At 41.3% G+C, this 18,627-nt stretch overlaps 1 protein-coding gene across 1 annotated transcript in view; it reads right to left on the reverse strand.

Moving 5' to 3' along the window:
• Positions 1–13,017: 13,017 nt before the first annotated feature.
• Positions 13,018–18,627, reverse strand: part of ext1a (exostosin glycosyltransferase 1a) — a 49,870-nt gene continuing 44,260 nt past the window's right edge. The window contains exons 8-11 of the mRNA XM_026283237.1: positions 18,354–18,443; positions 17,113–17,273; positions 16,596–16,767; positions 13,018–15,786 (exon numbers count right to left, since the gene is read on the reverse strand). Of these exons, the coding sequence (XP_026139022.1) occupies positions 15,601–15,786; positions 16,596–16,767; positions 17,113–17,273; positions 18,354–18,443 (609 nt within the window). The 3' untranslated portion in view covers positions 13,018–15,600. The remainder of the gene's footprint in view (positions 15,787–16,595; positions 16,768–17,112; positions 17,274–18,353; positions 18,444–18,627) is intronic.

Raw genomic sequence — 18,627 nt, forward strand, 5'->3', positions numbered from 1 at the left:
TATATCCTTTTGAATGTCACTGGCTCTGAATATATTAGCACACTGAAACAAGCTTAATCGAGCACAACGATATCTGTGGCACGTTCATAAAGCGCTCTAAAACCGCTTTATTAAACTGCTCCTGCATTACACAAATCTTATCGCTGATTTCACGCCTTCCTGCAAAATAGTTGTTCACACTTAATGAATTTGCTTGCTAAAATAATGTTTTCATGAAAATAATGCTGTAATATAACTGTAACTGTCAAAGAAATACGATGAATTTGCTCAGTAAATAATTCTGTATATTAAATTAGAAATATTATTGTAAAATAAATAACAATTATAAAATGCATGTTATTTTATTATTGATTTGATATCTAATTATTTAATAATTAAAATATTAAATAAATATATATATAGCAACACTTAATGAATTTGCTCAGTAAAACAGTATATAAATGTATCTATCTATCTATCTATCTATATATGAATAAATTATATTTTATTATATTATTGTAGAATTTCTTATACAAAATATGATACTACTATATTAGAAATATATTATTATATAAATTTAAAGAAGAATTGCTTTATGTGTCCCTCAGTTGTAAGTCCCTTTGGATAAAAGCATATGTATAGTGACTAAATGTAATTGTAAACCAATATTATTATATAACAATTTTATTTACTATTTATTTATTAATACTTATCATACAAATACATTTGAATTAACTATAATTAACCATAATACAATATATTTTTATTTATTTATTACTGTACATTTTATATTTAAAAAGAGAAGAAAAAAGGGAATTACAAAAAGAACTAAAAATGTTAAATCCAGATGATGTTGAGGTCAGAGTTCATCTGAGATTGTTCCCTGTATCAGACAGTAATCAGATTACGCTTTGTTCTGGACGCTCTGTCCTCATCCAAACCCCTGCATCAGTCGCTCAAATAAGTGAGCGGGTTGTGCTCACGGTCGAGGAGGCTCTGTCAGACTCTTACAGCTGCTTCATGTTTCCTCAAATGAAAGAAATCTGTTGCAGGAAGATTAGATGGCCCTGAACACAAGCACGCTTTCTGACGGAGCCTGTCAGCGGCAGCTGTGTTTCCTGAACCAAACGTGATTATGATTTATTGCCGTATTTGTGTGAGAAGAGGAAACATGGACTCAGTATGGTTTCTTCTAAACAGTCATTAGTTTTTGTATAAATACTTGAGCAACCAGATAAATCAGCAGCAGAGACAAAATCAGACTTTAGCATACAACATACACACACACAAAAGCAAGAGTAGCAATACCAAAAAGGGTTTTTTACTGTTATGTGTTGATCCCAAACTGACTCAAATAATTTGCAAACCCGCTACGAACTCCCGAACTGACTGTGGTGGACGAAGTACACAAATAAAGTAGCTACTTGAGTAAAAGTACAGATACGTTAATAGAATATTACTCCTGAGAGAAAACAGAGATGACCATCTGATTTTCACCAGTAAGAACAAAGTATTTTAAAGTTTGTTGTTTTACAGAACACCACAGTTACATGATAATAAGGCCTGAAGATTTTAAGGAAAATATAATTATATATTCATAATGATTTTTGTTAATTGATGTGTGTGTGTGGTTGAATAAAAATATTTGGACATTATTTATAAAAATTACCTCAAGTTAGCACCAGCAAGCATCAGCTAACAATATTTACTTATTTTCAGTACGGTTATGAATAACGTCCTTAATAACAATGGATGAAAAGTTTAGAGCTCTACTGATGATTAAGTCTAGAGTGTGTCCACCTTTGTGTGTGGGTCCATGTAAATGCTGAATTGACAGGTAAAAAAAAAAGCCTCAAGTCCAAATATTAATTTATCAGCAATTAACTGTTTGACAAACACTTCCTGCTTCGATGTCCAGATCTGAATTAAAAAAAATCTCAAACATGCTCCGATGTCCCGATCTGAATCAACCGAGTCGCGAAAATGCTCCGAAGACCCGATCTGAATCAACCGAGTCGCGAACAGGCTCCGAAGTGCCGATCTGAATCAACCGAGTCGCGAACATGCTCCGAGGTGCCGATCTGAATCAACCGAGTCGCCAACAGGCTCCGAAGTCCCGATCTGAATCAACCGAGTCGCGAACAGGGTCCGAAGTGTCGATCTGAATCAACCGAGTCGCGAACAGGCTCCGAAGTCCCGATCTGAATCAACCGAGTCGCCAACAGGCTCCGAAGTCCCGATCTGAATCAACCGAGTCGCGAACAGGGTCCGAAGTGTCGATCTGAATCAACCGAGTCGCGAACAGGCTCCGAAGTGCCGATCTGAATCAACCGAGTCGCGAACAGGGTCCGAAGTGCCGATCTGAATCAACAGAGTCGCGAACAGGCTCCGAATTGCCGATCTGAAAACTTCGACCAAAGAATGTAAAAAATAACTCCATTTCTCTAATAACTCTATACTCTAGGCTAATAACTCTATAAATCTATGAAGACTCAGATCACCTATCGAAAAATAAATCGCTATAGTAAAAGATAAATAATAAGAGGAGTGAAGTTTCCTACCATTCTGCTGTTTGGTCCTCACGCGCGTCTGACGCTCCGCGGCGCGTCTCCGTCCCTCATACGCGCCTTTACAGCGCTAAATTAATCATCTTTGCTAATTATTATACATTTACTTCATTGTCAGCTTCAGGTACTTCATTTATTATTGTTCAATGAACTGTTTGAAACAAAAAAGGTTGTATTTCAGTAGGCTAATTCTAAATTATCAAAATAAAATATATAAAATAATGGTTTCTATTTTAATAACCTTTCAAAATATAATCTATTTCTGTGATGTGCAGCTGTATTTTTAGCATTATTCCTCCAGTCTTCAGTGTCACATGATCTTTAGAAATCATGAAAATATGATGATTTATTATTAGAACTATTAATAGTTGTGCTACCAAATATCAGGCTGGCGCGCTGCTGCTGTAGAGGGAGACCGTTGACAGACCAGTCTTCATTACAACAATATATACTTTACAACTACTGATACAAAAGTATTGACGGCGAAATAGATTATGTTTGACAGGTGCAATATTTGAAAATCGATAATTATTTATTTTTTTAATTACATTTATATCTGAATTTATGTCAACCTATAGAGTTTCAAATATCAAAATATCAGGAATTCATATGTATTTGTGTACAAAATGACATTTAAACACATTTTCATATTATATTTTGATCGGGAAAGCTTCCAACACGCGCGCGCGTCGCGGTAAAAATAGGCGTAGGTTCTATTTCTAGCAAGCAAGCGTTTTCCGCGCAGCTGGAGCCGCGCCTGAGACACGCGTCTCACGCAGGCGGTCTGTAAACTCTAACCTGTTAACATGGGAGCCGAATTAAAAACCGACACGCCACGCGGCTGAGACGCTTGCGCCACGCATCCAGTGTGTCGCCGGCCTCAGACGCACGCACGCTCACAAGATCTCCCGGTTCTTACTTCTGGAGACTCGCACTAAACGGTTCATTTGAATCAGTGAGTGGTCGACTACAGAACAGCTGCAATCGGATCATTCTAATTCGTAAACGAATCGTTTGGTGCGATTCGCGATCCGATTAAAGTTTATTTTGAAAAGACTCAGTTCGTTCATGATGAATCAGACACCGCTTCTGTGTGCATGATATATTATAGGGAGTAACGATATGTTTTATGAAATGTAGTGAAGTTAAAAGTACGATCTTATGCTTTGGAATGTAGTGAAGTAAAAGTAAAAGTTAATTAAAATAAAACTACTCCGGTAAAGTACAGATACTTGAAAAATGTACTTAAGTACAGTAACGAAGTAAAGCTACTCCTTTACTGTCCACCACTGCTAACTGACTCAAATGATTCGCGATCCCGCTCTGAACTCTCGAATTGATTCAAATGATCCGCGAAGCCGCTCCGAACTCCCGAACAGATTCAAATGCTTTGCAATCCCCAAACTGACTCAAATGATTCGCGAGCCCGCTCCGAACTCCCGAACTGACTCAAATGATTCGCAATCCCGCTCCGAACTCCCAAAATGCCTCAAATGATTCGCGACCCCATAACTGACTCAAATGATTCGCGATCCCGCTCCGAACTCCCAAACTGACTCAAATGATTCGCGATCCCGCTCCGAACTCCCGAACTGACTCAATCTGCCTAGGGCACCATCCCAGTTCCTCAAAAAAAAAAAAAAAAAAAACTTCCTCCATTCTCCCATCCGCGGTCGCGACCGCTCGCACCTCCTGTTTGCGGCTGAATGTTCATAATTGATGGATGAATCCAATCCAGCGAATTATATTAAACATATGTAATAGATAATTATATTATAATTATACATTTTATTAAATATTTATAAAATATATAAATCAATTGTCAAATAAATGTATTTGCATTTTAATCAATTTGCCTGCTATGTTTCTTTTAATGCGGATTTGTAAATGAATGTATTATATGATAATTAACAATTATAAATTCAAGGCAGAATAGAGTCCAGCAACTGATCCGAGACTGATCAATCTGTCGGAAATGTATTGATATATTTATTATATTCCATTGTGACAATCGCTGCTACTGGGGCATGTTGTCACAAAACAGCATTTTTTTTTTTTTTTTTTGCAAGATGTGACACTTTGAATTTTCTCTGAAACAGAACTCAATTTTTTGTCTGCTTATATTCATAAAGGAAATCTATCCTCCATATGGTTACAGCAGTGATCACATATCAGTAATATATTCCATACATAGATATTAATCTGCTTCTTTGTGAGGTATTTGATTGGATTTCCTGCTGTGTTATGGCCTGCTGGTATCCCAACATACTGCAGGCTATTTTTCATGAAATCCTCAGTCTGGCGCTCTGATGTCTGGCTGACGGTGGCCACGGGTCTCTATGTCAAAACCACACAGTAAATCTGCAGAAATGAAAGCTCCTGCCGCTTATTTACATGCCTCTGAACTGATCACAGGCGGATTTATGTGAACACAGCTGCTGATTTACAGCAGATTCAGAGTCAGCATCAATGTCTTCAGTCTGGATACAGCTGCTGTGTGAGAATGACTAAAATCAGTTTCTGACTTTGCATTAAGCAAGGTAACACAGATTTATGTAAAAGCATATATCCATATTGTCGATATTGATTAGAATATATTCCAAATGTATATTGAAAACAGTGTTCCTTAATGATATAAATAATTGTCTGTCAGGACTCGGGTATGATCTGTCCTTTTTTCTTCCTTTTTCTTACTTCGTTCGTTTTTATATTTATTTTTTCGTTTCTACTCATTTTTCTACACTTGTTTTCATTTTCTTTACTTTCTTTTCTTTCTCTCTGATTTTTTATATTTTTCTGGTTTTTCTTCCCTTCGCCCTAGCGCCAGCTGATCTCGCTTTGCAATCTAGGCTGCGGCTTGTCCGATGCACCTGTTCCCCCTCTATCTCATTACTCACCTGTTCCCGTTATCTCATTACTCACCCTATTTATTCTGCTTGGTTTTCACCCTTCCTTGTCAGTGTGTTCTGTGACCCTTTGGCTTCGGTTCTGTCCTGTTCAGGTCAGTTTGCTGGTTGGTTTGTCTGCCCAGTTAGTGTAACCTGTGTTTTGCCCTCAGAGGATTTCGGACCGCTCTTCTGGTTATCGATCTGGACTGTTTTTGATTCTGATACTGCCCGCCGTTCTCAGCCCTGTTTGCACCTCGCTTGACCCCTTGTCTGCCCGACTATTCTCCTGCCTGCCGTTGTTGGATTTGTTGCTTCCTCTCTCCTGGCGTTCGCGGAGGCTGAGCGCTCGACCTGCCCGCTGAGCAGCGTGAAGTCAAGACTTTTTCTCTCCTCCTTGAGGGGTTTTGTTTTATTTTGTTTTGTTTTTGACGTTAAGTCGTCCTCTGAAATAAACTCTGTTCTCCAGCCTCATTCCGCTCTTGGGTCCTCATCTGTCCTGACACCACACACTGACCACGAATGGACCCAGCGGAGAACTCGACTTGGCAGGCGGCTTTGGAGCATCAAGGAGCGATGCTGGGCCGTCATGAGATGGAACTCTCTTCCACCCGTCACTCTGTGGATGCCTTGTCGGCTCAGATCACGGATCTAGTGGGTCGTCTCGATCGTCTCACTCGTCAGGAATTCCCTTCTCCGCCTCCCGGGCCTCTCCCGTCCGCTTCCTCCTCTGAGCCGAGAGTGAACAACCCCCCCGTGTATTCCGGTGAGCCTACTAATTGCAAAGCTTTCCTTATTCAGTGCGAGGTGGTGTTTTCCCTTCAAGCTCGAACCTACGCGTCAGATGTCTCCAAGGTGGCGTATGTCATATCCCTGCTTTCCGGTAGAGCACGTGATTGGGGGACTGCGGTATGGGAGTCACAGGCCGCGTGCTGTTCGGACTTCAGTTCCTTTAAGGAGGAGATGGTCAAGACCTTTGATCAGTCTGTTTTCGGCAAGGAGGCATCCCGACTGTTAGCGCGCCTTCAACAGGGCAGGCGTTCAGTGGCAGACTACTCCGTGCAGTTCCGTACCCTGGCCGCTACCTGTGGATGGAACGCCGAGGCCCTTATCGCTCGCTTTTTAGAGGGTCTCAATGACTCAGTCAAGGATGAACTGTTCTCCCGCGAGGTTCCAGAACGCTTGGACGATGTTATCAGCCTGTCCCTCCGCATAGACGCCAGGAGAGAGCTTCGCCGTCGAGTTCGTGCCGACTCCGAGCCTGTTACGTTCGTCCCTCCATCCCAGACTACCGAGGAGTGTGAGCCTATGCAGGTGGATCGCTTGCGCCTCACGCCCAAGGAGAAACAGCGCCGCCTGTTGGAGGGTCTCTGTCTGTATTGCGCGGCTCAAGGGCACCGAGCTCACTCCTGTCCAGCTAAGGCTGCTCGTTCGCCACAGAGCGTTAATCTGAGTGGTACTGCCATTTCCCCTGCTCACAGGTCACGCACTTTTCTGTCTGTGTCTCTGTCTACTAAACACACTCTGTTTAAGGCTTCAGCACTCGTTGATTCAGGAGCAGAGGGCAACTTCATCGATGAGGAGTGGGCTCGCGTTCGGGATATACCCATCCAATCCCTGCAGTCACCTATAGTCGCTCATGGACTCAATGGCAGGCCACTTATGCAGATCTCGCGGATCACTGATTCGGTGAGTCTTCTTGCCTCCGGGAACCACCGGGAGGACCTTAGATTCCTAGTCTGTGACTCTCCATCTGTCCCTTTAGTATTGGGTCATCCTTGGCTCGTTCGCCACGGGCCAAACATTAACTGGGCAGACAGTGTAGTTTTGTCATGGAGTCAGTATTGTCATACACATTGTCTCCAGTCTGCTTTCTCCCCGGTCTCTGTTTCTGTTTCCCTACAGGAGGAGGAGGCGGATCTTTCTCGAGTTCCTGCTTGCTACCATGATCTGCGGGCGGTCTTCAGCAGGTCCCGGGCTGTATCTCTTCCTCCTCACCGACCGTACGACTGTGCCATCGATCTCCTCCCTGGGGCTTCTCCGCCTCGCGGGCGGCTGTATTCTCTCTCCGCGCCAGAACGCGAAGCGATGGAGAAGTATTTAAGTGATTCTCTGGCAGCCGGTATTATTCGTCCCTCTTCTTCTCCGGCCGGTGCGGGGTTCTTTTTTGTGAAGAAGGATGGCTCTCTGCGCCCCTGTATAGACTATCGGGGGTTGAATGACATCACAGTTAAGAACCGGTACCCTCTGCCGCTGATGTCTTCGGCCTTCGATCTCTTGCAGGGGGCCGAGTTCTTCACAAAATTGGACCTTCGCAATGCTTACCATCTAGTGCGGATCAGGGAGGGGGACGAATGGAAGACCGCGTTTAACACGCCTCGCGGGCACTTTGAATACCGGGTTCTTCCCTTCGGCTTATCCAACGCTCCAGCTGTCTTTCAAGCACTTGTCAACGACGTGCTGAGGGACATGATCGACAGGTTCGTTTTTGTTTATTTAGATGACATTTTAATTTTCTCCTCTTCTCTTCAGGATCATGTCCAGCACGTCAGACAGGTGCTTCGGCGGCTGTTAGAGAATCGGCTGTTCGTTAAGGCGGAGAAGTGCGAGTTCCACGTTCAGTCAGTTTCGTTCTTGGGCCACATCATCTCGGTAGGGGGGATTCGCATGGACCCTGCGAAGGTGAGAGCCGTCTCCGAATGGCCGACTCCTGATTCCCGCAAGGCGTTACAGCGGTTCCTGGGTTTCGCCAATTTCTATAGGCGATTCATCAGGAACTTCGGGCAGGTGGCGGCCCCTCTGACCGCGCTAACCTCCACCAGGATCAACTTCCGTTGGTCAGCGGATGCCCAAGCGGCGTTCGATGAATTAAAACGCAGATTTACTTCAGCTCCCATTCTGGTAACTCCAAAGACTTCCCGGCAGTTCGTGGTGGAGGTGGATGCGTCAGAGGTTGGTGTCGGTGCCGTGCTCTCCCAGGTATCCCCCCTGGATAACAAATTACATCCTTGTGCTTTTTTTTCACACCGTTTGTCTCCCACAGAACGAAACTACGACATCGGTGATCGCGAGTTGTTGGCTGTTCGACTGGCTTTGGGGGAGTGGCGCCACTGGCTGGAGGGAGCGGCCGTTCCATTTCTGGTGTGGACTGACCACAAGAATTTAGAATACATTCGGTCTGCACGCCGGCTAAATGCCAGACAGGCTCGGTGGGCGCTCTTCTTCGGGCACTTTGACTTCACCCTCTCTTATCGACCCGGGTCCAAGAACGTTAAACCCGATGCGCTGTCTCGTCTTTTCGCTTCTCCAGGCGACCCGCCCCCTGACACTATTATACCTCCGCGGTGCGTGCTGGGGGCGCTTACCTGGGGAATCGAGAAGCTCGTCAGACAGGCGCAGGGGGGAGTCGGAGTGCCCGCGGGGTGTCCCATCGGCCTGCTCTTCGTGCCCAGGTCAGTTCGCTCCGCCGTTCTCCAGTGGGGTCACTCCTCCAAAATCATGTGCCATCCAGGTGTGAGGAGGTCCCTGGCAGCCATTCGCCAGCGGTTTTGGTGGCCTGCCATGGCGGAGGATGTTCGCCGGTTCGTGGGGGCGTGCCCGGTCTGTGCTCAGAATAAATCCTCTAATTCTCCTCCCGCTGGTCTGTTAATGCCGCTTCCCATCCCATCCCGCCCCTGGTCCCATATTGCCCTGGATTTTGTAGTTGGACTCCCTCCATCCAGTGGCAATACTGTGGTTCTCACTGTGGTGGATCGCTTTTCCAAAGCGGTCCACTTCGTTCCTCTTCCTAAACTCCCCTCGGCTAAAGAAACGGCCCGGGTGGTCATTGATCACATCTTCCGGATTCACGGCCTTCCGGAGGACGTGGTTTCTGACAGGGGGCCCCAGTTCGTTTCACATTTTTGGAGAGAGTTCTGTCGACAGATTGGAGCCTCTGCGAGTCTGTCGTCAGGCTTTCATCCACAGACCAACGGCCAGACCGAGCGCGCCAACCAGGATCTCGGTCGGATGCTCCGCTGCCTGGCATCCCATAACCCCTCCTCCTGGAGTGATCAACTCACCTGGGCAGAATATGCTCACAACTCGCTACCGGTGACGTCTACAGGTATGTCCCCGTTCATGTGTAGTCTGGGTTATCAACCTCCTCTGTTTTCTTCCCAGGGCTCCGAGGCAGCTGTCCCCTCGGTTCAGGCTTTTGTTCAGCGTTGTCGCCGCACCTGGAGGAGGGCCAGGGAGGCGCTTCTCCGAGCTAGGGGACGCGTTAAAGCTGCCGCAGACCGCCACCGAAGGTTGACGCCCCGTTATGTCTGCGGACAACGCGTGTGGCTCTCCACCAAGGATTTGCCACTGAGAGTCCCATCACGAAAGTTGGCACCTAAGTTCGTGGGGCCGTACCGCATTGCCAAGGTCGTCAACCCGGTGACGGTCTGTCTCCGGTTGCCCAATTCTCTTCGTCGTGTGCACCCTGTCTTCCATGTGTCCAAAGTTAAGCCTGTCTTGCGTTCCCCCCATTCTCCTACTGTGTCTTCCCCTGTCGCCCCCCCTCCCCCTGTTATGGTTGACGGTTCTCCTGCATATAGGGTTAGGAGAATCTTAGACTCCAGACGCCGTGGGCGGGGATATCAGTACCTAGTGGACTGGGAGGGGTACGGTCCGGAGGAGAGATGCTGGGTTCCAGCCCGGGACGTCCTGGACCGCTCGCTCATCGACCAGTTTCACCAACGCCGCCCTTCCTCGGGAGCGCCGGGAGGCGCTCCTGGGGGAGGGGGTACTGTCAGGACTCGGGTATGATCTGTCCTTTTTTCTTCCTTTTTCTTACTTCGTTCGTTTTTATATTTATTTTTTCGTTTCTACTCATTTTTCTACACTTGTTTTCATTTTCTTTACTTTCTTTTCTTTCTCTCTGATTTTTTTATATTTTTCTGGTTTTTCTTCCCTTCGCCCTAGCGCCAGCTGATCTCGCTTTGCAATCTAGGCTGCGGCTTGTCCGATGCACCTGTTCCCCCTCTATCTCATTACTCACCTGTTCCCGTTATCTCATTACTCACCCTATTTATTCTGCTTGGTTTTCACCCTTCCTTGTCAGTGTGTTCTGTGACCCTTTGGCTTCGGTTCTGTCCTGTTCTGGTCAGTTTGCTGGTTGGTTTGTCTGCCCAGTTAGTGTAACCTGTGTTTTGCCCTCAGAGGATTTCGGACCGCTCTTCTGGTTATCGATCTGGACTGTTTTTGATTCTGATACTGCCCGCCGTTCTCAGCCCTGTTTGCACCTCGCTTGACCCCTTGTCTGCCCGACTATTCTCCTGCCTGCCGTTGTTGGATTTGTTGCTTCCTCTCTCCTGGCGTTCGCGGAGGCTGAGCGCTCGACCTGCCCGCTGAGCAGCGTGAAGTCAAGACTTTTTCTCTCCTCCTTGAGGGGTTTTGTTTTATTTTGTTTTGTTTTTGACGTTAAGTCGTCCTCTGAAATAAACTCTGTTCTCCAGCCTCATTCCGCTCTTGGGTCCTCATCTGTCCTGACATTGTCAGGTGTAAACGGTCAATTGCCAGAATAATTTTTTTATTATATTGCATTATTTTCAGTATGAATTACCCATAAATGCAAGATATGCGCCAGAAATATTGAATCATATTAATAATTAACACTTCACAATAAATTCTCATTAGTTAACATTAGTTTATGCATTAACAACTACTAACCATAAGCAATACATTTGTTATTAATATCTGTTAATACTGGTTAATACAAATACATCTGTTCATTATTAGTTTATTTTAGTTCAGGTTCATTAACTAATGTTATCAGATACAAACGTTTGAAATTAACATTAATAAAGATTTAGAAATAATTTGGAAGTATTTTAATTGTTAGTTCATGATGTTAACAAATGTTATTGCAAAGTACAAAGGAGTATTAAATGTCATTATATTTAATTACTTAACACTTTATTGCTCTAATTTACTGTAAAAGTGTGTTTGTTAAAGAAAAGAAAAGGAAAATAAATAATTTTGCATTGTATGGCAAATCTATATTTGTGCTAATTGTTTTGACAGTATTGAAGTTAGCTCAGTAGAATATCCAGTCTGTTGAGAAACAATATCTATAATTCTAAAATCATGGGAGTATATAAGGATTATTAATGATGCATTTATTTTAATATATAAAAATCTCTACTGAATTCCTCTTCCTGTCATTCAATTCAAATTCAGCATCATGGAGCAACACCAATTCAGCTCCAACAGCCTCAGGAACTGAAAGAGAGCCAGTTGGTAAATCCATTAAGTATAATGTGTGTTTGAGGTCTGAAGTGGTCCAGAGTTTCAGCACGATGCAGTCATGGAAGAAGATTCCAGCACAATGAGTGTCCCACTTGGCCAGGCTGTCAATGATTTATGAATGAGAAGCTTTCGCTTGGCTCTCTGTAATTCCCTCCAGAACGGCTGAAAGAGAATTGAGCTTTCATTACAGCAGCCCGTGACAGACTCTAACTCCGGCCAAACCACAGCCATCTGAGAACCACTGAAAGGTGAACAGTGTCATTTTTATGATGTTAAAGGAGTCGTATAGGCCTACCCAAAAATGTCCATTGATACACACTCTAAATGATTCATAGAAGACTTTTAGAGTACATTTTACACGAAAATAAATCTGTCTTTCTACTTCAAACCCTGCTGTGTTACATGCCGATTCATTGTAATTATTTGGAAATTTACTAGGAATTAATTTATTCTACAACATATTTCTAAGTAAATGCTGCTGAGCCCCAAAGAAATAAGACTATTAGGCATATTAGAAATAGGCTACTAACAATGCACCCTGAGCCGACTGAAAATCAAGGACAAAAAATATTTTCATCTTACCACTGTATGTGTCAGAGCAAAAAAATTAAGTGCAACCATCTTTAGAATTTTGTCTTTGAACTTCTGTTTTTGCGGTTGCTTTAAGCATCACTATTGAAGAGTAATTAGCTGTATGGAAAGTTATCATGAAGACTGTAATGTTTAAAGCGGATGTCATAGCAAATTTCAAAAGACCGGGAAGTTTTTAAAACAAGTAGTTCATTGATAAATTTGAATGAACTCTTCTTGCTGAAAGACAAGAGACAGAGTGCAGTGCTGAAAATGGGCAGAGCTCCATGAGCAATGTTTATAAGCGTAGCGCTGCTTTGTTTACTGCAGTAATCAAGTAAACGCTATATCACTGCTGTTCCAGAAGCGCCACCTGCTGTCAGAGAATGAATTTGGCTTCTCATTTAGCCTGTAAGCTGTTTTTGTTTCGTTCAGATGTTTTATGTTGTACAGATTCACAAAGCTGAAGTCAGACCATTTAGTTTTTCCTTCAAATTTCTTAATCTAATTCAAATGAAAAACTGCTCATGCTTTGGAGCATCTGTGTTTGTTTCAAGATTTAAATGCAGTAATTGCCTTTAACTTTAAATGGAAAGAGTAAAGGCATAGATTTCTTTTATTTGTATTATTTATTTATTTGATTTGGGATTGGTTTTATAATTTCAATTTAGCTTTGTTATTCAACATATGTCAATTTCACAAAGAAAAGTGCAGCATTTTATATATGAGAAATAATAAAAGGACACATTTTATTTTTTTATTTGGATTAAATCTCATTTCGTTAAAAAACATTGTGAGAAAATCATATTGTGAAATCAGTATCATGAATCGGATCATATCATGAGGTTAAGTGAATCTTTACATCACTACAGTATATGATCAAATTTGTTATCACTTGATATAATCAAAACAACACATACAAATGTATCAAATATCATTTATTTATTTTCTTTTTTTAGAAAATCACTTTTATATCTTAAAAAAAACTTTCATTTTATTTGATTGTAATGATGTAAAATAAAGTCTTTACACAGTCCAAGGATGAAATAATCAAAACTGAAATACATGAATCCTCATGGGTGCTAAATACAAGTACAAACATGAGGCAGAGTGAAAGAGCGACCAAGATGTTTCCTACAAAACAGGCCGGGAAGTCAGTACTCAGTCATCAGAAAAACTCCAGTGTTTGACAAAGAAAACTAAACCAAGTGAAAGAGAACAGCGAGAAGATATGTATGATCAACTCTATAGAGGAGATTGTGGTTCTAAAGGCTAACAAAATAATGCAGAAGTGTCTTGGGAAGAGGCACATTCATTAGAGACAAAAAAGAGAGAAAAGCCTGATTGAATCCAGACATATGTGACTAGAACCTCCTAATACCGATATCCTATTTGGAGAGATGTTTGACACAGTTTCGGCACATTCATTCATGCATATTCAGTTCAATTCTACATTAATGCCAAACAAGTCAACGCTCCTAAATAGGTTTTTCCTCTTCTTAAATGATTTTGAAGACACATTTTGTTCTGTATTGTCACATTAAATTTTTTTTGGTAATTGTAGGGGCTTTAAACCTTAAGTCAGTGTAGATGCCATATTTAATTTACAGCTGGTTGAATAAGGTAGATTCTTTAAGGTGCTATATCATGTCATTTGTTTTGCAAATATGTATTTTTCTTGACAACAAAACAGTGCAACCCACTGAAACTGTACATCTGTCCTTCACAGCAGTGTTTTCATTCATGCAATATTAAATATGACATCTGTATTGACTAAAGACGAAGTGTATGGATTTTGGACAAAAGTAAATTTGAATCAATTTCCACTGTTACAGCCAGCTCTATCCATCCCAATCCAATAAAAACAGGAGTGATAATGAGTGGATAGTTCTTTCTTAACAGAAAATCAATGGAAGTCATTCTCAAAACTCGACGTGAAGCTCTGAATGAATCACATCCTCTCGTAATCAAGCATTTTCAGATGTTTCATTGCTTTGCGAGAGTAACTAGTGTTAAATATCTCTTTACAACTACACATCCTGTGCTTTAACTTGAGCCGTTGAGTGAATGAAATACATACTGTACACACTGAAACAACATAGGGATTATTATAGTTTTCTGAAATTGAACCATTTGTTGAACCATTAGGAAAAAAATATGAATTGATTCAAATGAATGGATTGGAAAATCCATTTAAAGAAAGAAATATTGGTGAACAAAGATGTGCTAGCTTTCAAAAACCTTCGTAAACCACCTGTTTTAAGTTCCTCCATGTTTGTCATTAGACAAGTGATGTCTGCATGAACTATTTGTTTTTATTATTTATTTACTATTAATTTGAATTGTAAAAGTGGTTGTCATTATATGAACATTTCGGATCTAAAAATGTGTCACAAAAAAAAAAAAAAAATTAAGATTAGGATATGTCAGAGGCGGAGTGAGATCTGAATTAGCTGTAGTGTGAATGTGGCCTCTGATATGGCATTGCACTAGTAAGACTCACAAGAAAACCAGACAAAGAACAATATGTATGTGGCATAGGGTCTAATTCATCCAAAATATACTAAAAAAAAAATTTTTCAAACAGACATAAATCTAAACTTTGGGCCAATTTGTGGAACACCTACATTTGAATCCAAATATAAGCAGCATGAACAAGGTGTTTTTGCATTGACACAAAACCCCTTTGGACTCCCAGATATGGTCCATCTGGAAGTTCAGGCACTGTGACGTTGTGCGTGGTGTCTTGCACGCTCGACTTCTCCTCGGGACTTCGTCTTGCATCTTCAAGAGGGGCGTAACACTTGCCAAAGGCAGACTGAATAAATTTGCACAGCTGAACTGCGGGGGACCCTTCCAGCCGGGCGTATCACACATTTAACAAGGAGAGGTTTGATCCAGAAGTTAAACTGGTGTGTGGAAGTCTATAATCTGACTGCATGTGGATGTGTGTGTGGCTCCCTGGCATTGGCGAATTTGCCATGGTCACCGTTGTTCTTGGCAAAACATTACAAGATGGGGTGTGGAAGACAGAAAGCTGCCAACATTGGCGTGTCTTTGTGTTGTGCTAAACTCAGCCATATAACATCAATGTCCCCTCGCATTGAACCTCTTGCTTTCATATATTTATAGTTAGTGACAAACTCTAACAGAGGGATCTTCTTGCAGCACAACACTTCCCCCAATCTTGATGCGCTCCCTCCTTGAGGGTTCCTGTGCCCCCGTTTTTATCCCTGTTGATTCAGTGTTTCAGGGTTGTGGGGGGGATGGGGGGCTCAGATGCCATTTCCCATTCCCTTACACAAGGAAAGGGTTTCTCAGATTCGTCAGAGTCTCTCAATGTCTCTGTACTTTTTGCGCAGTATCGATACCTGGTCCTTGAACAGAACGGGATCCAGTCTCATCTGCGAATGGACCAGGGGCATGGTGCCAAACCAGCTGGCAAATTTGTTCATGCACATCTGCCGCTGGGCAAAGTGGTCAGGATCTGCCCAGCGTGATGCCCTGGACGTCTGCAGATGAAAGAAAGAGTTAATTAGCTGCTATATAAACCTTTTTTGACATAAGAGTGGATGCGGTCATTTATAACTTGATGCACAAGACATCTGGTGTCATCTGCATCAAATTATTTTTATCAAATTAGATTGATTAAAACACTCAATACTGTTATATAAAAGCTGTTTAATATGTTTATATGTTTTTCTTCTTTTGCAATTAATTTGTCACCAAAAAATTGCTTTGTAATCTGCTTGCAAACATAATTTTAGCAAATTTAAACTGGAAAATCAAAAAAAAAGAATTGCATTAGTTTACATGAATGAAAATATAGAAGGAGTTGTTAATAAATTGTCATGAAAATAAAGAAAATAGCTTTTAAGCAATTACTAAAACTAAAATGAATAAATTAGAATCTGAAAATGTAAAAATAAAAACTAATTCAAAATATTTATAAATACTATAATAGAATCTAAATGACACTCAAATAACACTGGTTCTTGAAAGGTATTATGACATTAAAGTAAAATAAAACCATCTTTGATTTGCAAAATCAAATGCTGAGGGAAATCACCAGACACATTCAAAATAACACACTCTCATTGTGAGAATAGCAGAAGCTGTTGGAGGAAGCTGAAGTATTTCCTCAAGTCATTATAAGCTATTTTTGGGAGGTGAAAATGGTGACGCACTTATCTCAAACCCTTCCCCAGAGTTCCAGATTTAACTCTGCAGGAAATATTAGCGCTCACAAAGCTGAACATAAGAGGTGATCACCTTAAAACTGAGAACAGTGACAATTACATTGATTTAATGCATTTTGTACCTGTCCCATCATCGTCTCCTTGTACTGCTTCTTTTGAGTGACCTTGATAGGAGGCATCTTAGTGACCGCTGACACCAGGAAGTTCATGAGGATGTCTTCACAGTTTGAGAGCTGGTCAACCATACTCTTTAAGCTGCCGGGCAGGTATTGTGTATACAAGTAGTTGTAATACCTGGAGTAAAGAAAAATGCAAAAATGGGCACCGCCATTTGTACATCATCCGCGTTCAGCTAGGTTTAGCTGTACGTAACAGTTTGTTTTACTACTTGATATTGACAATTGGTGTGTCTTACCATATTATTTGAAAGTATTATCTTAAGTGTGAACACACTAGTTTGTAGTGCAAACAGTTTTACCATTTCCCTACAGTGGCTAATGAACCAGAGGTGTTCCCCGGAGGCTTACTTCCACGTTAAAGAAATAGGTGGATAGGAGGATGGCAGCTCATTCCACCACAGATGAACAGAGAAGATGAAGGTTATGGAAAGTGACTTAGTGTCTCGTAAAGGAAACTTACCTGTGGTAGAAGGCAGCTCCAGTCAGCACCATGGAGTAGTCATTGGTCCACTTGGAGGTGTAGCCCCAGCGCTCCTTGTTAGAGTCCCAGAAATGGCTCCGTGCAGGATATCCCACGATCCTCTCTGGAAAACTTTGCCAAACCGTAAAGGCAAAATCCACCTTTGAAAACAAGTATTACACATAATAAGTACTTACTTAACCATGCACAAATAAACTCTAAGATTTGTCACTGTGTTGAACAATTTAAATGGTTTCCAAAAGCTCAGACACAAACATGATTTCAGAAATACTAAAAAGAGTGTAGCTCAAATTAGTGGTTCAAGATATCGATATCTAGAGAGCAGTGCGACTGGTAACCAAATAATTGCTGAGAATACAATTTTATGCTGTATGTTTGAAATGAAAATCTAATAAATTTTTAAAACACGAATCAATTTAGTTTGCATAGTACTAACGAAAATTGTGATAATGCAAATCTCGAAACCAGTTACAATTTCAGTGTCTTTGCCAATAAATAGCTTCGTTAAGTAATAGTTTTTGTTATCTATTGTAATTGTTTTGTCTAATGACATTATTTTTAAAATTCTATTGATTTCAATAAGTAAAAAAAACAGCATTTATGTATGACAACATATATGTCAAGGGATATAAGAAAATGGGTACTTACGACTTTTATTTCACAATTCTGAGAAGAAACGACTGAATTGTGAGATAAAAGCCTGAATTGCAAGAAAAAAGTCAGGATTGTGAGATAAAAAGTCGTAACAAACTATTTTGTTTTTTATTTTGTGGCAGAAACAAATAAACAAAATTGTAAGATGCAAACTCAGAATTCTTGGGGGAAAAAGTCAGAATTGCGAAATGTAAACTCAGAATTACGAGAAAAAGAAAAATTGTGAAGTGTAAATCCAGCATTTCAAAGAACTAAATTTCGTCTTATCTCTTCTTAAAAAATGTCAAAATTTTTTTAATGATCTTACTTGTACATAAGACATATGCTTCTCTCATTATATTGAGAGATTTGATGTAATTGGAGACATTATCACTGATGAGGCAATCATCGAGGTGAACATTACTAAGTAACTTGTGTGTTTATGCTTTAACTCCTAGTGTACAGAAAGTTAACCTGTTACTTTAATAAGCTAAAGTACCTAATAATGTACAACAAAATAAGTACTTTCTTATACAACTTACGCAAAATTCACAAAAACCTAGAACCATTCTGATTTGCTGGCTCACCTCTGTAGTCGAGAGCACAGTGTCTTCGTCCAGACTCAAGACTGCATCAGTTTTGATGATGTCATAGGGCAGGAATCGGCTGCTCATTACCTAAACATGGAATCAATGAAACCTCCAGAAAATGCTCAATATCTTTGACTTTAGTTAAGATAAATATTCAAGGCAGAGTGCAAAACCACAGCAACAGCAAATCTATACACCATCCATCATGTCATCACCAGACACTTCATTTGATATGATGGGAATATAAAGACAGCACGGTTGAATGAGTGGA

The sequence above is a fragment of the Carassius auratus genome, chromosome 16 (assembly GCF_003368295.1).
Source record: "Carassius auratus strain Wakin chromosome 16, ASM336829v1, whole genome shotgun sequence".
Classification (NCBI taxonomy): Eukaryota; Metazoa; Chordata; class Actinopteri; order Cypriniformes; family Cyprinidae; genus Carassius; species Carassius auratus.